At 37.0% G+C, this 24,800-nt stretch overlaps 1 protein-coding gene across 3 annotated transcripts in view; it reads left to right on the top strand.

Annotated features, from left to right (window-relative positions):
* Positions 1–24,800, top strand: part of CTTNBP2 (cortactin binding protein 2) — a 186,161-nt gene that overhangs the window by 102,339 nt on the left and 59,022 nt on the right. For all 3 annotated transcript variants that reach the window (XM_060196481.1, XM_060196480.1, XM_060196482.1), the window contains exons 5-8: positions 6,223–6,426; positions 8,150–8,249; positions 9,413–9,563; positions 13,407–13,661. In XM_060196481.1, the coding sequence (XP_060052464.1) occupies positions 6,223–6,426; positions 8,150–8,249; positions 9,413–9,563; positions 13,407–13,661 (710 nt within the window). The remainder of the gene's footprint in view (positions 1–6,222; positions 6,427–8,149; positions 8,250–9,412; positions 9,564–13,406; positions 13,662–24,800) is intronic.

The raw sequence follows: 24,800 nt of genomic DNA, 5'->3' as shown, positions 1-24,800 counted from the left end.
TATAAGTCTGTATTTTAAGTTTAGTTTATTTCAGAAATGGCTTATTCTTTTTAGAGCTGTTGTCTTCTAACACTTGAGCACAGATGGATAATATAGCATGTGGGATATATTAGAAAAGGTTTCTAATATAGATGTGGTTTAAAGTTCTTTTCAAACTTTGTAAAAGTCCCTCTTACTGAGGGAATCTTAGTAGTTAGCAGAGGCTATTGATACTAATGACAGAAAACTTTTTAAGAATTAAAGGAAGATTTGAGTAGTGTTATATTTAAAACGTGGCAGGGAAGAGTGAAAATTAGAAAAGCAGGTGGTGCTGAACTTGCTAATTATCAGGTAATGAGAGCAGTAAATGGACTTATTTAGTAGTTATGAGCAATCTCCTGGAAATTAGGCTTCTTGTGTCTGTTGGTTTGATGGGGGAGGCTGGTCAGGGGTATTGGAAACAGCATGGATTCAGGGCACTCATCTGATTTGGAGGCATGTACAGCTGTGTGTTTTGGGTAGTTTTAAGCAAGTTTTCTCACCTGTTATATGGAACTCATGATACTTATATGGGAGAGGGTAGCTATTAAGATTAAATATCACAAGTGGCATAAAGAACACGCTGTTGTACTAATAGCAGCAGGAATTAAGAATAAATAGAAGTAAAATCACTGCTCCAGTGATATTGATTAATAAATTTTTGAAAATTCACTTAAAAGCTGATTTCAATACTCCTTTGAATGTATTCAGCATTCTATATTTCTTTTTTAAAAATATTTATGTATTCCCTTCTGTTGCCCTTGTTGTTTTATTGTTGTAGTTGTTATTGATGTCATTGTTGTTGGATAGGACAGAGAGAAATGGAGAGAGGAGAGGAAGACAGAGAGGGGGAGAGAAAGATAGACACCTGCAGACCTGCTTCACCACCTGTGAAGGTAGGGAGCCGGGGGCTCAAACCGGGATCCTTATGCCAGTCCTTGAGTTTTGCACCATATGTGCTTAACCCGCTGCGCTACCACATTCTATCTCATAGACTAAAGTGATATTGATGATTTCTCATGAGTTAAATCTGCTCTGGTGGAGGGAATCAGAGAATATGCAGTAAGGTCTGAAGGCACTTACAAAAATAAAAGTTCTAAATATGTTAGAGCAGTGAATAATGCTCTGATACTAATATATAAACTATAAGACTGACATCACATTTTGGTCTGTGTAAATTTGTTATTATTTCTGAAATACTAAGTCCTCTTTGCTTTTGATATCTTGATGCTTTACAAGTTGTTGGCTTCATTGTTACTATGGTCCAAGGTCCAGGTGCAAAATGTGTTTTGACTTCACTGGAAAAGCTTTAAAACCAGGATCCATGACTAAGAAGCACGTTTTTGTTACCATGATTTTAAGTTCTAAAGAATCAACTCAGAAAATTCCCACTCATTTAAACATTCACCAAAAATGACCTGCCTAGAAGTCAGTGGGGTTTTGTATGAAAGAACCATAACCTTTTGCCTGCATCTGACAGAGTATGAGCAGCAAAACCAAAATATAGCAACCACTGAAAAATGACAGAAATGGATCCTTATTTTGCTTTCTGATTTTGTGTGTTGACTGAAGTAGTCTCAGAATTGCAGGATTATCTTTATTGAGAAAACAAGTCATTTGATTCTAAGATGTGGTTTACAGAGGAAAATGAAGGCAATGATGGTGATTAGCCATTCAAGTAAGTGTTTATTGAGCAACTAATCTGTTTGGAGAATGGAAATGCTTTGAGAGTCGCATAATGTAGGTATGTAGCTCAACCATGGGTGTAAAATAGCCTAAGCTTTCCAAATTAGATAGAAGATTCTTCCCATTTAGATCTTATTTTTGCAACTATGTTCATTGCAACTAGGGAGCAGTAGCACTCCTTCAGTTCTGCTTCTTAAAGCTGTTTGAACTGGTGAACACATGGCCTCTCCAGATCATGGGCTCACTGAAAGGTATAATCTTCCTTTATTATTATTTTCTTTTTAATAGTTTTTTTTGCAGTACAGAAGCTTTCTAGTTTGATGTATCTCATTATTTATTATCAAATAGTATTAAAAAATCAAAACCAGTGCTAGTGCATTGCAGTCTGCACATAAGTGTCACCCTAAAGAACAAATTCCCTCTGTGACGTTCGCTTTTCCATTTAAAAATAAAAGCATTGAACCAGAAAAAAAGTTCCAAAGCAGAAATTTATTAAACTTGACTGTTGAATTTTTTCAAATAACAGTTCACTCACCTGCCCCTTTAGAGAAAACTAGAGCCCATGATTTTCAAATCTGTAATTCTGTATTTCGTGTTACCTTAGATTTAAGACAAGCAATGATGATTAAGTTAAAGTACCTAGAACATTGGAATGACCAAAGATACCATTTTAATGATTTGTGTTGTAAATTGCCTTAAGTAGGAACTTTTTTTAGCCCAAATGTTAAATTTCTTTAGTAATATTTTATCTTAATGAGAGAGAAATACCAAAGCACTGCTCAGTTCAGGCATATATTGGTACTGAGCCTGGTACCTTGGAGCCTCTGGTATGAAAGTCTTTTGCATAATAATTATGATGTCTCGCCAGCCCCAAATCTCAAATTTATTTTTTAAATAAAAAAATTATCTTTATCTTTACTTATTGCACAGTGGCAGCCAGAAATTAAGAGGGAAGGAGGGATAGAGAGGGAAAGAGACAGAGAGACATCTGCAGCCCTGCTTCACCACTGGCAAAGCTTTCCCCGTGCAGGTGGAGACCTGGGGCTCAAACCCAGGTCCTTGTGCATCATAACATGTGCACTCAACCAAGTGCACCACCACCTGGCCCCCCAAATCTCAAATTTCTAAGTAATATTTTAAATTCTGAAAGAATGAGATTCCCTTGTACTTATTGGATCTGTCAAATGAACATTTCAATGTTGAACAACTGCCTAAATCAGAAACCACCCCAGGCAACTGAATTTCCATACCCTTGAAAATTTTTTTCTGTTGTTTTTGTTTCATTTGTTTCATTTTGATTTTATTTAATTTGGTTCAGACTTTTTTCCTTAGTTAAGCCTCAATTTTTAAAAATATCCTCTATATATGATTGGATTATAGCTAAATCAGAAAAAGGGATTGATCTGAGCTATGACATTAACCTTCTCCACCCTCTGAAGCTGATGCCAGAAGCTGTTCTCAGCTCCTTGTCCCTCTGCCATTGCATGGTCTGTCTGTACCCTTTGTCACTGCATGCTCTGCAAAACACTCACACCTTTTCTAATGTTTGCATATGATACTGTAAAGCTGAACGCTCTTTTCCTAACATCATTAGATTAGATGTATGCCTGCAGGTTTGTTCTTATATTACTTATCTATTACTTAACCAGTTAACTAAATATTATCATATATATATCACTGCTGGAAATATCAGATGAACAGTAAAGTCTTACAGTGAGGCAGTAGTTTATCTTTTCTTAAATTTAGAGTGGGCTTGATTGAAATAACTTAAGCTTGTCTGCTAGAGAAAATTTGAAATGGAAATAGTAAACTTTAATAATACTTGTTATTTATAAAACATTCATTTTATAGAAGATTAAAAACGCATTGTAATCCTCTAAAACAATATACTTTATGTAATTTTGTATAACAGAGAGAAAACTACAAGGACATTAAGTGACTTAAATACTGAGAAAGTATTTGGATAAACATTTTTTTCTTTCAGACAGCCAAGTACTAAATACAAAGTGCCCTAGGAAAGTATATACCAAGTTTAATATATTCATTTAAATCAGCTAAATATAATTATTTTGGGTTGTCTGAAAAGTTATGACACATTTTTGCATAGAAAAACATAAAGAAGCACATTTTTAGACAGCTCAATATTAAGTCCTTAAAAATCTTAAGTTGTAGGGAAAAAAATGAATGTAAAGTCTGAAAAGATAGATAACAGTTCAATATATACATGTTAATATTCCTTTTTTATTAAGAAGGAAAATAAGACATGTGTCTAAAACTGGACTTACTAGTAACAGGGTAGAGAGAGAGAGAAACAGCATCACTTTGACATATATGATGCTGGGGATTGAACTTGGGACTTGCTTGTCAGCCTAATGCTTTATCCACTGTGCTACCTTCCCGTATACATTTATTGATATTCTTTAAAAAGATATCAATAAGCAGGACCTCATGGATGAGATGGAGGGAGATGAGGACAGGGTAAAAAAAAAAAAATATATATATATATATATATATATATATATATATACATATATATATATATAGAGAGAGAGAGAGAGAGAGAGTGTGTGTGTGTGAGAGAGAGAGAGAGAGAGTGTGTGTGTGTGTATGTGAGAGAGAGAGAGAGAGAGAGAGAGAGGGTAAGGGGGAGGAAGGGTGGCAAGCAAAGTGGGGAGGAGAAAGAGAGGGGGAGGGCGAAGGAGAAAGAAGAAATTCAGGGCCTGAACCACATTTCCTATTTCACAGAGGACCACAGTGCCTTGCTTTCTTATTGCCTTTGTGTTTGCTTTGTAGTTAAGGTATCTTACCTTGGTATTTAAACTTTCTCTGTTTATCATCTGTTTCTAATAAGTACTGATTTAATTTTTGTGGGCTTGTTTTTGTTTGTTTGTTTTTAAGAAAATACAAAAGGTAAAATGTACCAGAGAGGAGCCTTCTTGTAAGTATGAAGTAAAAATACTATTTTTTTCTAAGAAGAGCTAATGAATACCAATAGGGAAATATAAAATTTTGATAAATAATTGATTGTATAGAATTTGAGTTTTGTATGTTATTGCAGTTTAATGGGCTAAGATATCAATTATTCATAGACCCAAATAATTGCTTATGAAGATGCAATACCCAGCTTTTAATAAGCAGCTCAGCTTCATGTATACAAAGAATTTTAGAAATACTTAGAAATTTTTTGCTATGTACCTACAATATGTATTTATTATTGATTATTGTAAGGATAATAATTTAAGAGTCAATCATAATAATTTTCATATATATTTCATATGATGTCCATATATTTAGAATATACTGTTATCAGTATATTCTATATATATTATATTTTTAGAATATAAAAGATTTATTTATTGTGTCTTTCTACAGAGGCTATTACCAGATATATCTAGAAAGTGTACTATGTAGAGTGAAAATATGCACATAAGCATTTCAGTACTACCTTGGGGTATTCAGATCTCCATAATGAGAAATATGCTTTATTTTAAAAGTTATTTGTATTTAATCCTGGAATACGCAATATATATATATCACATTAATATTTAATATATCACATTTTGTTATTTAATATATCACATTAAATAAACATTTTTTTACTTTAATGTTTTTACAGCCTTTTGATCAAGGAAGAATTCAGAAAATTTTCCATGTTATTTGCAGCCGACTTCACACACTTAACAGATTCTCTTCTAAAACTGCTAAATACTGATGAGAAATATCTAACTATGATAATTCTTGTGGCTTTTGTTTAAACTATATGGGAGAATGTCTTGTTCAGTTGGCTGAGTTTCTGGCACACATATTGTGAAGTCTTCAAAATTGTGTATTAAACACTTGTGCTGAAATAGTCTACATCCAATTATAGATATTATACTTACATTAACTTTTAATTCTAAATAGTAGTTGTCTCCCCATTATTTCTATTTCCAAATAAGCAAATTCAAGGAACATAAAAAGGTACATTGACCATATTTGGTAAAATAATTTAAGTATCTTGGAAACTTAATTGAAAAAAGAAAAGTTCAATTTCTTAAAATCATTTCTATCTTATTCCTAAAGACTATAGTTTATCACTTCAGCTTACACTGAAATTGAGAAAATTTGTATACAAGCTAAGAATTCTAGTTTTGAATTTGAGAAATTTGAAATTTAGAAGAGGAAATGACCATCTTAGTTTTTCTAAAACCAGTCACCATCTACGGCCATACCACCCTGAGCACGCCCGATCTCGTCTAAAACCAGTCACCGTTTAATACTTAAGTGTGTAAGACTGATGATTAAAGATTATTTATTAGCATGTATGTTAATTCAATTAGCAACAGACAAAAGATTTAGAATAACATACAGATTTGTGCTAGGAAAATATTAACAGATTGATGTTAGAAACCATGTGGTTGCAATAATCCTCAAGGGATGTGTGTCCATATGTCTGTGTGTATAATTCAGAAAGGAATGGGTAATATTTGTCTCTTCTCCTTGCTCCTGCTGTCTAACTAAAGTCACTTTAACCCACAGGCTGGTCACCCTCCCTAACCCCTTTGCTAATGAGTGGTGGTCCTGCCCCCCTGGCTGGCAGGCCCACCCTTCTTCAGCAAGCTGCTGCCCAGGGAAATGTCACTTTATTATCAATGCTGCTTAATGAAGAAGGACTGGATATTAATTACTCCTGTGAAGATGGCCATTCTGCCTTGTATTCTGCTGCTAAGAATGGACATACAGGTAAAGATTATATCTTACATCATTTATAAATAGTAACCATTGTTATGAACAAAAGAAATTATTTTGGTTTCAGTTTTTATAGATGTTACTGGGTAATTTTTTAAATTTTATTATTTTATTTTAATTTATTTATTCCCTTTTGTTGTCCTTGTTGTTTTATTGTTGTACTTATTCTTATTGTCGTTGTTGGATAGGACAGATAGAAATGGAGAGAGGAGGGGAAGACAGAGAGGGGGAGAGAAAGATAGAGACCTGCAGACCTGTTTCACTGCTTGTGAAGCAATTCCCCTGCGGGTATGGAGCTGGGGGCTTGAACTGGGATCCTTATGTCAGTCCTTGAGCTTTGCGCCACGTGCGTTTAACCTGCTGTGCTACCACCCAACTCCCACTGGGTAATTTTTTTACATTAATGATTTTCAAAGTATTAAAAGGTCCACAGTTTAAGATTCTATAGGTATGACATTTTACTCTAGCTAGCTCTTTCAGTATTGTATTATGCACAGTGAAATATATTGTACCTGTAGAAATGTAATGTCTTATTAACTGTAAAGAACATCTTGAAATACAGGCCTGTATCTGTGATCATTTTGGCCACAGCAAAACAGTCCTAATTTGTCTTGTAAAAATACCCAATGTACAAACTATTGTACTTACTATTGAATGTAAAACATTAATTCCCCAAGTAAAAAAAATTTTAAAAAATACCCAATATATGTGAATGTCAAAAATTTTATTACCCTGAGGGAAAATAGCTAGTTAAGAAAGGCTGCAGGTCTAAAATTGTTCTGTACTTGGAACAATTTATGGTTATTTGGATTTTTAAAGAGAACTGAGAAATACAACTATAAATAATACATTGATGAAGTAGAGGAAATAGTCTTCTTCCTTAAAATGCAAATCATGTAGTCAAATATACCAAAACATATGGTAGTACAGAAAAATTTACTTCAAATGCAGTCAAGTAGCATTACATATATAAGTCCCATGAGTGATGATTAATTCAGATAGTGTGGTTCCTATGGAAGTTTTTAGAGCTTCACTTTGAGTGAACTAAATGGAACATTCTGGTGAACTACGAAGATAGCTCATTAGTTTTATAATACTTTGGAATTGTTTCCTTCAAAAGCACTGTGAAATTTTACTTTAATACAGAGAACCTAAATCTAGTAGATAACATAAGGAGCTTGAGTTTTAGTTAATAACTTATGCCACAGTCAACTGAGTTTTTGAGTTCTCCTTTATCCTTTCTCACTGAGGTGTGGGTTGAGTACCCCATGAAAGCATTTTGAAGATTAAATAAAATATCATAAAACAAGAATTTAGCAATTTAAATGCAAAAAATGTCATCTGAATTTGATAAATGGATTTAGTTCTTCATAACATTATTTTTAGGGATAGGCTGGTACAAAAACCTAGTAAAGCATTTTCTCACATATGTACTCCTTTCACTTGTGAGTAGCATTTCTACTACACACACACACACACACACACACACACACACACACACAGTCTTGGTGAGTCTTGGGAAATTATAATTCTCAGAAAAAGGATCTTCTTTCTCTATAAACTAGTCCATGGAGTCTCACAGTCATGATAAAATTGTGAAATGAACTAGCCATAGTAGAGGTCCTTTGGGTTTAATATCTACCTAGAACTTGTGTTGAATTTGGCTCATTATAACTCTAAGTGGGGCATTGAAATGGCTTTCTATTAAAATCCATAGACTGTGTGAGATTGCTGCTGAATGCAGAAGCCCAAGTTAATGCTGCTGATAAAAATGGCTTCACACCCTTGTGTGCTGCAGCTGCTCAGGGACATTTCAAGTAAGTGATGCATTTTCATTCTTTTTTAAAATGCCCCATGGAGGGATCCTCTTTATAATTTGCACATACATCTTAGTTCTGGCTGAAAGTACACAATATAGAAATCCATTTGCAAATAACTTTAGCTAAATATATTTGGGGATTTAAATGCAAAGTAAAATCAAGAGTTTGCTCTCTCAATAATATTGATAGTTCAGAAGTCTAATATGAAGGAAGAAGAGAACTCACTGTGACCACACCTTCTTCTGTTTTGTACAAATTCTAAAATATTTTTAAAAATCAGTAATAGGGGCCAGGTGGTGGCGCACCTGGTTAAGTGCTCACATCACAGTGCACAAGGACCCAGGTTCAAGCCACTGGTCCCCACCTGCAGGAGGAAAGCTTCATGAGTGGTGAAGCAGAGCTGCAGGTGTCTCTTTGTCTCTCTCCCTCTCTATGTCTCCCTTCTCTCTCAATTACTTCACCTCTTGTGAAGCTTCCGTCCTACAGGTGGGACTAGGGCTAGTATTCTTCTCTAATACTTTCTCCTCCTATCCCCCCGTTTTTCTTTCTTTCCAAGGAAATTGGCTTCTGCTTAGCTCTGTCATTATAAACTAGTTCCTTTCAGAAAACAAAATAGCCTCTGCCCCCATTCTTCCTAAAGAAGCCCTTTTCTCTCTCCTTGCTGCCTTATATAGTGGAAGCACATGGTACCCTGCTATCTGAGCTATTTATAATTTTTTTCAAGTACAACCTTAGAATGACTCAGCAGCCTGACTCTTTTTCAAGGTTCAAGCTATTTCTAGTCACAAATAGTATATACGTCAAGCATAGTGAAACCATCCATCCTAATAAGCTAAACATCTTCCAAGGACACCAGGATTAGAAGTTGGTTATAGAAAATTGTCTTAAGCCAAGTTTTAGCATTTAATTAAAGCTATTGCTTTAAGTTTTCATTGGAATAATTATATTTGTGATTTAAATAGATCTTCCAACCCTGCTAAAAGTCCACATAATAAGAACCACAGTAATCTATACACATATGTGCATATGAACATGTGTAATTGATTCATAATATGGTACAGACATGTTACAGCATTATATTCTACATTTTTAAAATCTGGATCAGTTGAAACTTGAGAATTAACCATGTCTTCTGTAATTAACCATGATCTTGTACTTAGGTGTGTAGAACTATTAATTGCAAATGATGCTAATATTAATCATGCTGCTGATGGAGGACAGACACCTCTATACCTGGCCTGTAAAAACGGGAATAACGAATGTATTAAACTCTTGTTGGGAGCTGGATCTGACCGAAGTGTAAAAACCAGAGTGAGTACAAGATTATTAGTTTTCATCATAAAACTTACAATATTTCTGGACACTCCTTAACTTTAGAAAAAAGCTTAGAAAAAGCAAAAGGCATTATAATAATGGTTGCTTTGTTTTCAGGCTATTAAATGTGGATAGTACCTGTCCACCACTGTTTGTCTCTGCTAAATAAAAGCACTGTCAATTTGTCCAAGTAAACTTTTAATCTCTGAACCTCAGATAGTTCATTTATAAAAGAAGAGGAAGAGAGAGAGAGGTGGATAAAAGGAAAACAACTATCTGTGTCCTGACTACTTGCAGAATTAGCAGAGACAGTAGACTCTAGGTTGTTATTGCTCCAATTATACAGCATCTCACAGAGTTCTGGGTCACTTTTTAACTCAAAATTTGACACACAGTACTGTGAAAATCCACTATGGAACCTGATTTATTGAGTTATTGACTCCACCCCACACCATTCTGATATCACCTATACACAATGGCAGGTGATGTCAAACTGGTAGAATTTAGAGTCTGGCTCACAGAAGTGAGCTTGAACAGTACTTCTGACACAGCCATGTGTGCATTTGAAGTAAAAAATTTCAACTAACACATTCCCACCTAAATTTGTTTTTTATTATCATAGTGTGATACAAAGAAGTGTAGACATTTTAACTTTCAAAGGTTATCTACATCTCGAATCTTTTAAAAAAGTTTTTTTTTTATTTTCCCTTTTGTTGCCCTTCTTTTTTTGTTTATTGTTGCTGTAATTATTGCTGTTATTGATGTCATCGTTGTTGGATAGGACAGAGAGAAATGGATAAAGAAGGGGAAGACAGGGAGAGAAAGACCGACACCTGCAGACCTGCTTCACCGCTTGTGAAGCGACCCCCCCCCACCCAGATGGGAAACCGGGGGCTTGAACTGGGATCCTTACACTGGTCCTTGCGCTTTGTGCCACATGTGCTTAACCCGCTGCGCTACTGCTGGACTCCCAAATCTCTTTTATTAATTGAAAATTTCCTATTCCATGCATTGATTTCACAGAAAACATCCTTAAGATTTCCTAGGATACAAAAGTGTGTTATCTAATTTATATGTCATGCATAGATACTAGACTTTCACAAAAGACAATCAACAATTAATGGTATAACCAATGATATCAAATAGCCTATGTGTAAACATTTTATATTGAATTCTTTTACTAGAGTTTTTAAAAATTTTTGTTTTATGGAAATCATTGCTATATTTCTTTCTAATATTATATATTTTATCCAAGAAATATGTGGTGCTGCACATATTTACTTTAAAATTTTAAATTATGTGAAAAAAAATGAATTCTATATCACCAACCTGAAGGAAAAATGAGTGTGACATTAAAATTTAAACCATAATCCTATAAGATAGTCTTCACAGAAATTCAGCCTGTTGAGCTAGTTAACAGTGTGAACATTGCTAGATGTATGTAGGTTCCTCTAGTGTGACAGGGACAAGATTTAGGCTAGGGTCAAATGCATGATAAAGCAGGCTCACTCTCCAGGTGAGTTGTTTTATTTATTTTTCCTTTCCCTTTTTTTCCCCAAATAATGTATGTCTGTATTTTGGAACCTATGTACATCTAACAGTATTCTTCAGTTCATCAACAATTACCTTTTCCTTACTAGCTAGTGTTTTTTCTTCTAGAATCAGTAGCATGGAAATTTAGGATCACTAGAGTTAGAACTCTGTCCTACAAGTAAAACTGTCTTATAGTAGCAGTGATTTAAGTTCAGTATTAAACATTATACTTGAAGATAGAATTTTAAGTATCTTTGTACTAATGCTAATGTTTTGTATGATTAAATTAAAATTTAGGAGTCCTTTACAAAAATCTTGCTCATGGTTCTGAGCAGTACCTGATTACTCCAAATGGTTAACTATTAAATATTTGTTTGAACACTAGAAATAGATTTACCCTAAGATGCAGCAACATCTTTCCTCAGGACTTATCCAAAGGGAACAAAAATACCTACCCAAGGAGATCTATGTCCATAACAGTACAAGTTTTAATAGCTTAAACTTGCAGCCCAGATGGCCAATGATAAATGTGTGCCTAAGAAAGATTTGCTATATATACACAATGGGATACTACTCAGCTGTTTAAAATGACGAAGTCATCCCTTTTGCCTCATCTTGGGTGATACTTGAAAGCATTAGTTAAAAGATATAAGCCAAAAAGAGGAGGAAAATACTGGTTGATCTCACTCATTGGTGAAACTTAATAGGGACAGAAAGGGAAAACACAAAGTAAAACGTGGGCTGAGTATCATATATGACACCAAAGCAAAGGAAGAGAAGAGAAAGAGCAGAAAGAGCTCTGGGGTCCTGATGACTAGTGGAAAAGGACCCAAGTTGGGGATGAGACTGTTTTGCAGATACATTTCACAGGGAGGTGAGAGGAATTGTACCCAAATGTCAACAATTATACTGTAAAACTTTAATCTTCCCAGTAAATTACTTTTTATTATTATTAGTTTTATTATTTACTTTTCCTTTTGTTGCCCTTGTTTTTTTTTCATTTATTCCCTTTTATTGCCCTTGTTGCTTTATTGTTGTAGTTATCATTATTGTTGATGCTGTCTTTGTTGGATAGGACAGAAAGAAATAGAGAGAGGAGGGGAAGACAGAGAGAGGAAGAGAAAGATATAGATACCTGAAGACCTGCTTCGCCACCTGTGGAGCGACTCCTAATCAGGTGGGGAGCTGGGGCCCCTAACCAGGATCATGAGGACAGTCCTTGCACTTTGTGCCACATGTGCTTAACCCACTGCGCTACCGCCGATTCACTGTTTGTTTTTTATTGTTTTTTTTTTTTTTATTGTTGTTGTTGGATAGGATAGAGAGAAATGGAGAGAGGAGGGGCAGACAGAGAAGGGGAGAGAAAGAGAGACATCTCAGACCTTCTTCACCACCCGTGAAGCAATTCCCCTGCAGGTGGGGAGCCAGGGCTCGAACTGGGATCCTTAACCAGTTCTTGGGTTTTGCACCATGGGCAGTTAACCGGCTGCGCTTCTGCCTGACTCCCGTAAAATTACTTTTAAAAAGGACTTGTTGGAAAATTATGGACCTAAAGGCTGGAATAGTGCAGGTGAAGTGTTGGGGGGTCCTCCATTTGTAGATAGCTAGGAGGCATATTTTGTCCAACAGTTTGTTTGGCTTTATATATTAACTCTCTTTTCAGCTACCAGGTTCCAGATGCTAGGAGGATGCAGCCAGACTTCCCTGGACAGACAGTCACACCAATGTGCCTTGGAGCTCCGCTTCCCCGGAGCTCTTCCCCAACTAGGGAAAGAGAGAGACAGGCTGAGAGTATGGATCGACCTGCCAACGCCCATGTTCAGTGGGGAAGCAATTACAGAAGCCGGACCTTCAACCTTCTGCATTCTACAATGATCTTGGGTCCATACTCCCAGAGGGCTTAAGAGTAGGAAAGCTGTCAGGGGAGGGAATGGTATATGGAGGTCTGGTGGTGGGAATTGTGTGAAGCTGTTACCCTTCTCTTATCCTATGGTTTTGTCAATGTTTCCTTTTTATAAATAAAAAATTTTTAAAAGGACTTGTTAAATAAAAATGTATTACATAATACTAAGTGGGTAAAAAAAGAAACTTTTACAAAACAGTAAACTTGAATCATAATAATGGGAAATGCAGTAGTTTACAGAGGTTAGAGAAGTCAATTTAGCTCTTAAGTGGTATTTAGTGCTGACTTTTCCCAGCTCAGTGATCCATGCCCAAGAACATGTAAAGGTGAACTTTAAGTAACAGTCTTTGTTCACATCAGTAATGCTATAATCAACCCTTTACCCCTGGTCATTTTCTTTTCAGGATGGCTGGACACCAGTTCATGCAGCTGTGGACACTGGAAATGTGGACAACCTCAAACTTCTGATGTACTATGAAGCACCAATTCCTGGAAACTCTTTCAATGAGGAGAAACTCGAATCAAACATCATTGACTTGGATCAAGTGGAAGAGAGTCCTGAAGGCATATCCAAGCCTGTTGTTCCTGCAGACCTCATTAATCATGCTGACAGAGAAGGCTGGACTGCTGCCCATATTGCTGCTTCAAAAGGTTTTAAGGTGTGTGGTAGCAGCTGGCATCATTACTCAGTTATGATTTGATGAATGGCAAACTTGTCTGCTATTGACTGTGTATTTTTAGCTGAATATTGGAAACTGAGTGATATCATTGAAAGAGACAATTAGCTCCTAATAAATACTGATTTAGTTTCCTATCCAGCAGGTATTTATGTTCAGATGCACATGAGACCTTTCATAAAAAGCATGTATTAATTCCTTCATGTTAAGTGAGATAAGCTGGAAAGAGAAGAATATGGGATGATCTCACACGGGGACAGAAATAGAGAAATAAGAAAAGAAAGGGAAAACAACAAAGTAGAACTTGGACTGCATTTCATGTATTGCACCACAGCAAAGGACTCTGGGGGAAGCAGGGAGGCTTTTAGATCCTGGTGCATGATGGTAAAGAAGAACTTAGGCTGGAGAGTGCTCTGCAGAAAACTGAGAAAATTTACACATGTATCAAAAACTATATTTACTGTAAACCATTAATTCCTCAACAATATAGAATATGTATTGAGCTTATAAACAATTGTGGAAGTTATGTTAGACATTTTATCTCATCCTATATCAGGAGAAAGGTTTTGGTATTAATTTGGTCTTCAATACCACAGCCATGCTGCTTATTAGGGGAAGTGGCAATATTCAAAGCATGCTCTCTGCTCTGGCCTCACTTACACTTTACCAGTGTTGTCTTATTGTTATGTAAGAGATTTCACTCATCATCTGTAGTAGAAAAAGAGTCTTACTAAGAAAATAATACACAGCAATAGGCCATTCACTCTGGTTGCTTTACCTACTTCAATCACTTAAGCAATAATGTGTGTTGACAATATCAAGCTGTAAGGATGCTCCTGAGTGTGGGTACCAAGTATACTAACATTTGTAGGCATCATTTATGCTATTAGGTAATTCCTAGTCTAATGGAAATGGTGCAAAATGCAGGTCCAGTGTAGCGTAAGAGAAGTACAAAGAAATTAAAACAAGGGTAATAGATATATGTCTAGGAACATATAAAATGCAAAATTACAGAATGGAGTGAGTGAATGCATATATTTAACAGAGCAGTTTCAGGGACTGTCACTTAGCAATGGCTTATTCAGGAAGAGCAAGAAATGACTTCGGTGTGCTGCACCGGGTTATGCACACATAGTACAAAGCTCAAGGACCTGCGGAAGGATCCAAGTTCAGGCCCCCAGCTGCCCACCTGCAGGGGGGTCATTTTACAAGCCATGAAGCTGTCCTGCAGGTGTATTTCCCTCTCTATTTTCCCCTCCTCTTTCAATTTCTCTCTGTCCCATCAAATAAAATGGAAAAAATGCCCACCAGGAGCAGCGGGTTTGTAGTGCCAGCACTGAGCCCTAATGATAACCCTGGAGGCAAAAATGAATAAAATGAGAAGAAATGACTTTGGACCTTGGAGAATGGGCTAAATGGCCAGTTATCATTAGAAACGGAAGTGGTTCAGATACAAAGATCAATAGAACAGAGACTGGGAGTTAGAATTAGGTCCCTTAGCTCCAACTAAGCCAATGAAAAACAGTGAGAAATAAAAATCAAATGGGAGTTTCATAGGATGGCATGGGCCATCAGTGACATCTTAAGAAATCAAAATTTTATTTACTAGTGACAGTAAAGCTATCAAGAGATTTTTCATCAAGGATCAAAATAGTCAGCTCTGTAGTTTCAGTTGGTTAATTTAGCAATTACCTTGAGATGATTGGAAATAGGAAAACAAGTAGTGGCAATGAGAGATGGAAAATATGGTAGAAGTGGAGGAAATAATGAGAAATATTACAGCGAAAGGATGTTTAATGATCGAAGGAAAGTTAGGGGAAATGAGGAAGCTAAATAGTATCCTATTTATAATGGAAGGAAAAGACATAGAAAAAATAAAAAAGAGGTGTCATTGTGATTAAGGAGATAGGATATGGGTTTAGACATGCAAGATTTCAATGTTATACTAAGTTCACCCAGATGGAACTCTCTGGGAGTAGCTTGGAATTTGCATTTGGAGCTTCTAGTTGGGCAATATCCTGTTATTGTTCTTTAAAGCAGAAGTTGTTCATTTTGAACTCTGGCTTTAAAAAGAGTAAGAGAAAGGTATGATTTCATTCATTGTGGAAGTATTGTTTGATAGTAGCAATGTTCTCCCATTTTATCTTTTGATGAATAAAGAAAACCTGCAGAGTTGGCTTTCTGTCAATTAGATTAATAGTAATGTCTTAATTTGAATGTAATACAACATATCTGACCTATAAGTTTAAGAGATGTCAAGGAAATGTGTGAAAAGTTTGAAATTAAAAACATACAGTTAGTGGCTAGAGAAATATGTCAGCCTGTTAAGAGCACCATTTTCTAAGTCTGGGGCCCCAGATGCCAGAGGTTCACTCTCTCTCTCTCTCATTTTTTAATTGATAGCAACTTCACTTATCACTGTGGTCAGCACTTGCATGACAAATTCAACACTCACAGCAGGCACTTCCCTTTTTGTTTTTATTTCTTCATTTGATAGGACAGAGAATTTGAGAGGGGAGGGGATAAGGTCAGCGACAGATACCTGCAGTACTTACTTCACCCTTGTGAAGCTTCCCTCCTGCAGGTGGGGGATGGGGGCTTTAACTTAGATTTTTTCACATGGTAGTGTGAATGTTTAACTGAGTGTTCCACTGCCAACCCCACCAGGTTCAATCTATACTAGAGTTGAGCATAGCTCTGATCTCCTATGTATAAGTAAATATTTTTAGAAAATAAAATACACAGATAATCTCAAACAGTGATTATCATTTCATGAAAAAATATGTCAGAGGAATAGTTGGTGACCTATGTTTACCCCTAAAAGAAAATATTTTATTAAAGTACAAAAATAAAGTATTCTGGGTATGCACTCAGACTAAAGGAACAAGAAAACAAAACAAAACAAACGTGAGCATCACTGACTAAGCTTAAAGCTAGGCAGAGAGAACTCACTCTCACTCCCTAGGGAGGGCAGGGCTCTTGAAGCATTGCTTGATTCTTTAGTTATGAACTTTTAATAAAGTAATATATGCATATGTAATTATCTTTTTTTTTTGACAGAAACAGCCAGTAATAGAGAGGAAGAAGGACATAGAGAGATACCTGCAGCACTGCTTCATCACTTGGAAAGCTTTTCTCTTTTCAGATGTGGACTGGGGGGCTTGAACTGGGTCCTTGCACACTGTAACATGTGCACTCAACCAGGTGCACCATCACCCACCCCCTAGTTCTGAACTCTTTATTAATATCAGTGATATATATATATATATATATATATATATATATATATATATATATATATATATATAATATATATATACACACACACACACACAAAGTTGGGGTTGTCATTAATTCTTAGGCCCCTGGCAAATATGGATCCTCTGTCATTGTTGAGTAAAGGGAAATCTAGCCTTTTTCTTACATATGATTCCTCCTATATTCTCCTTCTTTAAGACATAGATGATGACTTTTGAACAAGTAAAAAAGATATCTTTTTAAATGGGCATGACTGACAGTATTCACATTCTGTTAAGTAAAATAATTCTTTTTTCTTGCCCTGCATTGATTACTTAATCTGCTAGTCTAACATTCTCATTTTATTATTTGGACATTTAAACCCTGGAGGGATTAATAGATTGAAGTTGGGACTGAAGCCCAGATTGTCTGATTTCATTGTTCTTTGTATTATGTGATGCAATCTTGCACCATAGTGAAGGTAGTGAAAGTTATTTTTTTGCATCATTTATCTAATAAAACCTTTGTATCATGTTTGAGATAGTTCTCAGGAAGGACAATCCATTTACAACTAAATTATTAACACTAGCTGCCTATAAAAGAAAAAAAAAGAATAACAATTTAAATGACAGTTCTGAGTTAATTACTGTGTGGATAAAAAGACTCTACACTGACCACAGTAGACCCCAGTAGGCCCCGAAAAACAGTTTTTAAAATTGTAGCAGCAAATATATGTACAGTCTACATAAGGCAGTAGTGTTGTTGCCTAAGAAGATGCCTTTAGTTTTATTTCCATTTGCTTTCTTTTGTCTGCTATAGACACAATGAATTGGAGAATTTCAGAGCTCAGTGGATTATAGTTCTTCCAGTCCTCAACTATTTCATGTTGCAGATGAATAAAACTATGTCTTGGGAAATAGAGCACCTAATTCCCTGAGATCAATTTAACAGATCATATTCTTACATCAGTTTTTTTTTTTCCATTTTAGTGCTTGTTCTTTTTTTTTTCCCCCATTGGTTAAACAATTTGTGTAAATTGATAATGTTTGGTGATAAAAGTACCTATCTCCAGCGTAGAGCTGACCTGAGACTACTCCAGAAAGAAACAATAATTGAGGGTAAATATTTGCTTTCATCATTTAGTGATAATAAAATTAAGCATTTCGTTGTGAAACTATGTTCTGTCATGAGATCTTTAGCATGTCAAGTTTTTGCATCAAAAACATTTAAGGAGCTTGCATTTAAAGATCACTATATGAAATTCTCATACAGAGATTTTTCATTTGGGGTACTTTTTGACTTGCAGAAGTAGATTTTAATTTATATATTGTCAAAGCCAGTAGATTTTTGTCACTCATGCTCTTAGTTCTTTGATTTATTTAACATGTTGGCCATTTGATGTATGCTTTTCCCTTGGTGTCCAGAATTCATGCCCCTTTCATACTTCCCTTCCAAATTGCACTGTGGGGGTGGGTGGGGACTTAATCTTTGCTTTTCTGATTTTTATCTTTTGTGCTTTCATCCTAAGTAATTCCCAGTCTCCATATTCAACTGCCTATTATTTAAGAGCTTAGTCAGTCTTTGAGCTTTAACTCTGGCTTCTGTAGTTACTAGTCCCAAACCCAAATATCTACAGCTTTGTTGTAGTTTGTTTTTGCTTTTCTGTCTACTGGACACTCATTCCCAGCACCCTAGAAGTCTGTCTCCAAGCAGGTTCTTTGTTCTCTCCTCAGGCAGTGGTCCTTCTGTCACTGTCTTTAAGCCGTTCTTACATCATGCTAGGTAGCCTGATGCTTTGCTAGCTTTCTTTTTTCTTGCGTCCAGGGTTATTGTTGGGGCTTGGTGCCTGCACTATAAATCCACTATTCCTGGAGGCTATTTTTCCCATTTTGTTGCCTTTGTTCCCTTGTTGTAGTATTTATTGTTATTGTTGTTGGTTGGATAGGATAGAGAGAAATCGAGAGAGGAGGGGAAGACAGAGGGGGAGAGAAAGATAGACACATGCAGACCTGTGAATTGACTGCCTGTGAAGCGACTCCCCTGCAGGTGGGGAACTGGGGCTCAAACTGCCATCCTTAAGTTGGCCCTTCACATCGCACCACGTGTGCTTAACCCATAGCGCTACTGCCTGACCCCTGCTTTGTTAGCTTTTGTCTAAGTGAATGTCCAGTGTTAGCTCTTACATGCAATCTTTCATCCCAGTTCACTAGAAGAACTGATTGCGGTGTGGATGTCAAGTACAGAGACATTCATAAGGCCCCAATATTTAGATCCCTTCTAAGTCCAAGCTACAAAGAAATGGGATGAAGTGAGTCATGAAATATTTTCTTCCCATTTAGAGTTGAGTAGTTACCAAGGAGAAGAGAAGGACATATACCTAAGGTGTGGGGCCAACTCGTTTTAGATCAGGGTTGATGATAAATAGCAATCTGTTCTTTAAAATATTTTTAAGTGCTTTTGATTCGCTAAGATTATTTATTTCCCATACTTATCAGATCATTTGTTTAATGTCAGGCTAAACTAACTATATATCAACAAAAGGAAGTTTTCTATTCTTTTTTTTTAATATTTATTTCAGAATGCTCAGGACAGAGCATTACATTCTTAATAACTTGGGTGGTACTGACTACCGGACATGATTCTAAAAGATGATAACATAAATTTAGCCAGCCAGAGTCAGGCTCTGCCCTAGCTAAGGAAAGAACTTTTTTGTATTTTCCAATAAAATCTTTTGTGATCTGCATTTTAACCTTTGTTTTCTCTTCTCATTGTGTGCTTTCTCCCTTCAATGATCTTAAGTATCCCTGGAATGTAATCTGTACAGATTCCAAAATCTTATTTATATCTACCTGCTTCTTTTTAATTGTTTATATTTATTTTTCCTTTTGTTGCCCTTGTTGTTTTTTTATTTTATTTATTCCCTTTTGTTGCCCTTGTCATTTTTTATTGTTGTTGTAGTTATTATTATTGTTGTTATTGATGTTGCTATTGTTAGATAGGATAGAGAGAAATCGAGAGAGGAGGGGGAGAGAAAGATAGATACCTGCAGACCTGCTTCACCAACTGTGAAGAGACTCCCTTGCAGGTGGGGAGCTGGGAATCAAACCGGGATCCTTATGCTGGTCCTTGAGCTTCGTGCCATGTGCACTTAACCCACTGCTCTACTGCTTGAATCCCCCCCAACCCCCCCCCCCACACACACACATCTGCTTCTTAAACCAACCCGGGCAGTTCCTGTCTAGAAGGATCTCACTTCACAGGAAATCTCACTTTGATAACTAGAGGAACAAACTCCCCATTCTGGCCAGTTCAATCTTTATGTCTGTCTGTCACCCCAGTGTGACTATTAACAATATTTCTTTTTACTCTTAAAAGTGTTCCAGTTATTTGTTTATTTATTTATTATTTACTTATTTATTGCCTCCAGGGTTATCACTGGGCCTCAGTGCCAGCACCAAAAATCCACTGCTCCTGGAGGCCATTCTTCCCATTTTTTGCCTTGTTGTTGCCCTTGTTTTGGTTGTTATTGTTGCTGTAGCTATTGTTGCTTTGGATAAGACAGAGAGAAATTGAGAGAGGAGGGGAAAACACCTGCAGATCTATTTCACTGCCTGCAAAGCGACCCCCCTGCAGATTGGGAGCTGGGGACTTGAACTGGCATCCTTATGCCGGTCCTTGCACTTTCCGCCATGTGTGCCCAGCCCCCTCCAGTTATTCTTTTATGTTCCACTTTAGACAGTTATATAGTAATCTAGTTGAGGACCATAGTTCTTTATGCTTCTGCTGGATAGCTTGGCATGGTTACCTCCTTGAGCTCAAATATCTTCTCCCTCTCTTAATCCAGTAACAGTTCCTGATGTTTGTGTTTGCTTGCTCTAGCTTCCTAACCTAGTAAATTTCAAAGATAGAAGAAACTCTATAACATGAATTTTGGGTGTGTTCTTCCTCCATATCTCCAGGCTCCTGTCTCTGGAGAGTCTTCATCATCCACTGTCTGGAGTTGTGCAGGGCCCGGCTAGTGTCTTTTCATAGACAGTTTCTTCACTGACCTGAGATTGACCTGAGATTGACCTTTCTAACTGGGGAGCTTGACCATATAATTTATCCCTTACTGACTTTCAGGGCTAAGTGCTAGGCCCTTATCATGACAGCTAAGTGACATCCTGATCTGGACACGAGTCCTGTCTGCTTTCCTAATGCAGTCTGTGCTTTAACCATGTGTTGTTCTGCTGTGCACACATCTGGTATTCTCTCTCTCTCTCTCTCTCTCTCCTTTCTCTCTCTTTCTGCTGTCCACATTCCCAGAGATGGCCTCTTCTGTTCTGATCCCTGCCTAGAAAAGCTCTTAGCTTAGTTTCCATATGTTACATGTTCCCAGGGCATCTCTCTACACTTCATTCAAAGAGTTTGCTTTTTTTATTTTTTATTTTACTTATAAAAAGGAAACACTGACAAAAACCATTGATAAAAGGGGTACAACTCCACACAATTTCCACCACCAGAACTCCATATCTCATCCCCTCCACTGATAGCTTTCCTATTCTTTAACCTTCTGGGAGTATGGACCCAAGGTCATTGTGAGATGCAGAAGGTGAAAGGTCTAGCTTCTGTTATTGCTTCCACACTGAACATGTGCGTTGACAGGCCAATCCATAGTCCCAACTTGACTCTCTCTTTCCCTAGTGGAGCAGGATTCTGGGGAATTGGAGTTCCAGGACACATTGGTGGGATTGTCTGTCCAGGGAAGTCTGGTTGGCATCATGTTAATATCTAGAACGTGGTGGCTAAAAAGAGATGTAACATATAAATCCAAACAAATTGTTGACTAATCATGAACCTAAAGGCTAGAATAGTGAAGATGAAGAGTTGGGGGAGGATCTCCATTTTGTAGACAGCTAACAGGCATATTTTAGTTATATTCCAAAGGGCCTGTGGCTATACTAGTTTTTTTTTTTCCTGAGCCTGAAATCTGATATGCAAGTGGATCCAAGTTATTGTCTGGGGAGATGGTATCGTAGCTGGAAAATGGACCAGAAAACTGGATTAAGGAAGTGAGTAGCTCCCAAATACCGGAAAGCTATATAAATATTGTTGACTGTAAACCTCATCAAATTGATGTGATCTGGGGCCCCATATTTAGGTTAGGAGCCTATATGACCTCTGCATCACATTCTGTGGTCATGAATAGGAATGTTCCAAACTGCCCCAATATCAGGACCCATCTTCCTAAGGTGTAGCATAGATTATGTTGTCCATCCTCCGAAGGGAGGATGGAACATTCTCTATTGTTGTTGATCCACATTGAGGGCAACGTCCTATGGGGGCCCACAAAGGGGTCTATTGAAATGACTGGTAACAATGAAGAGAGGGATTTATTTGAGGTCTAGGCCTATCTTGTCTGTTTGGGAATCTCAGGACTCCCTGAATAGGGCCCCAGCTGATGGGGTGGCCTGATAGTGACTAAAGAGTCATAGTTAAAGTCCTTGCTTTGATAAGGTTAGCTTTGGAGTGAGTGAAGGAAGTGTAATAGGAAGTAGGTGAGGACGGTATCTCAGTGTCTAAGTAGATACTATTCCATTATGAACTTTATACCAACTCACTGCAAACTATTATGTACTTTTGCTTTCAGATTTATATTTTGCCCTAATTATGGATACATGTGAACCTATGCTCTATCTCATGGGACCTGTTCTATATCTAGGTTTTGGGATTTTGTTAGGAAGTGAACCACCTTAATGGAATTAGAGAATACTATGAAAGGGAAGGTCTTACCCGAGTAATGAGGCTGAAGGATTGGCATTCCATGTCTGACATCTCTGGATCTGAAGTGAAGCATGCTGAGGTGATACTCATTGTGTTAATTAGGTTGGTATTATCAGATGCAATATCATTTCGTATGAATTGGGAGAGGCATGCAGGAAAGTGATCCCCACCCTAGAGGTTCCAGGACTGGGCAAATATAGGATCTATAGAGGAAGCGGGAGGTTCCTTTTTTCTTAGAGTTTAAGAAGGCAGTAGATAATTATTGCAGTAATCACATTATTTGGCAATTGGGTTAACTTTAAAATATCCCTTTGTTAGGATTTGCTGTATCATACACAACATCACCATAATTTATGTTGTTTGACATTATTAGTATATAGCTGTGCCACCAGTTGCTTTTGTTCTCTCTGATCTAAGATTTTAAGAGAGTCAGCATATCAAAAACTCAGCCTATGATCTGCACATTGAAAAGTTTAAGACACTGAATCAATTTTCCCCTCTCATATTAATTAAATCACAATTTATATGACTACAAATTAATAGGAGTGTACATATGCACCATTCCCACCACCAATAAATAGACTGTGTGGCATCCCATCCTCCCTGCCTCCCCCATGAAGCCAAACATCCACCCTCATGCTCAACCCAGGGTTTTTACTTCAGTGCCCTATTCCAAATTCAGTCAAATACTACTTGGAGTTTCCCTTTCCGTTCTTCTCTCTTAACTTCTGTTTATGACTGGGATCATCTCATACTCGTCTTTATCTTTCTGACTTAGCTCACTTAAAATAATTCCTTCTAGCTCCATCCAAGATGGGTCAGAGAAGGTGGGTTCATTGTTCTTAATAGCTGCATAGTATTCCATTGTGTATATATACCACAGCTTTCTCAGCCACTCATCTGTTGTTGGGCACCTGGGTTGCTTCCAGGTCTTAGCTGTTATGAATTGTGCTACTATAAACATAGGTGTACACTTATCTTTTTGGTTGTGTGTTATAGAGTTCTTGGGGTATATCCCTAGGAGAGGAATTACTGGGTCATATGGAAGGTCCATATGCAGCCTTGTGAGAGTTCTCCAGACTTCTCTCCACAGAGATTGGACCAGTTTACATTCCCAGCAGCAATGCAGAAGTGCTCCTGTGTCCCCACAGCATTTGTTGCTGCTGTCCTTTTTGATGGATGCCATTCTCACAGGGGTGAGGTGGTATCTCAATATTGCCTATATTTGCATTTCTCTGACAATCGGTGACCTGGAGGAAGTTTTCATGTGTTTGTTAGCCTTTTGGATCTCTTCTGTAGTGAATGTTCTATTCATATCCTTTGCCTATTTTTGGATGGGGTCATTTGCTTTTTTGTTGCTAAGTTTGCTGAGCTCTTTATATATTTTGGTGATTAGCCTCTTGTCTGATGTATGGCATGTGAAGGTCTTCTCCCATTCTGTGAGGGGTCTCCTTGTTTGTGTGATAGTTTCTTTGGCTGTGCAGAAGCTTTTCAATTTGATGTAGTCCCATTGGTTTGTTTCTGCTTTAGTCTTCCTCGAAGTTGAGTTTGTATCATCAGATGTCCTTGAGGTTTTGGTGGGAAAGTGTTCCACCAGTGTTTCCTCTATTTGATAGGTATTTGATAGTTTCTGGTCTAATATCCAGGTCCTAGATCCATTTGGAGTTGATCTTTTGTTTCTGGTGAGATAAAGTGGTTCAGTTTTGTTCTCCTGCATATTTCAACCCAGTTTTTCCAAGCACCATTTATTGAAGAGAGCTTCCTTTCTCCATTTAATACTTTGTCAAAGATTACATTTTCCAAACATTCTTGTTACTTCACATGTAGTTCTAGCCATCTTCATGTTTTTACCCTATATTCATATATGTGCCTTCTTTCCCTTCCCTTCCATTTCTTTCCCTTTTCTCCCCTCCCTTCCTTCTTTCCTTCCTCTTTCTTATATATTGAGTAACAGACCAGCCAGAACACTACTCAGCTCTGGCATATGGTGGTGCCAGGAATGATATCGGAAAAGGCAGATATGCAAATGCATTGCCTTAGGGCTGTGCTGTCTCCCCTGCTCTAAATCTACTACTTGCTTACACCATTATTTTAAGATCCTCCACCATACCTGTTTTTCAG

The sequence above is a fragment of the Erinaceus europaeus genome, chromosome 8, assembly GCF_950295315.1.
Source record: "Erinaceus europaeus chromosome 8, mEriEur2.1, whole genome shotgun sequence".
In the NCBI taxonomy this organism is placed as follows: domain Eukaryota; kingdom Metazoa; phylum Chordata; class Mammalia; order Eulipotyphla; family Erinaceidae; genus Erinaceus; species Erinaceus europaeus.
The sequence above is the reverse complement of the archived record's forward strand: the minus strand, read 5'-3'. Positions and strand labels throughout refer to the sequence as shown.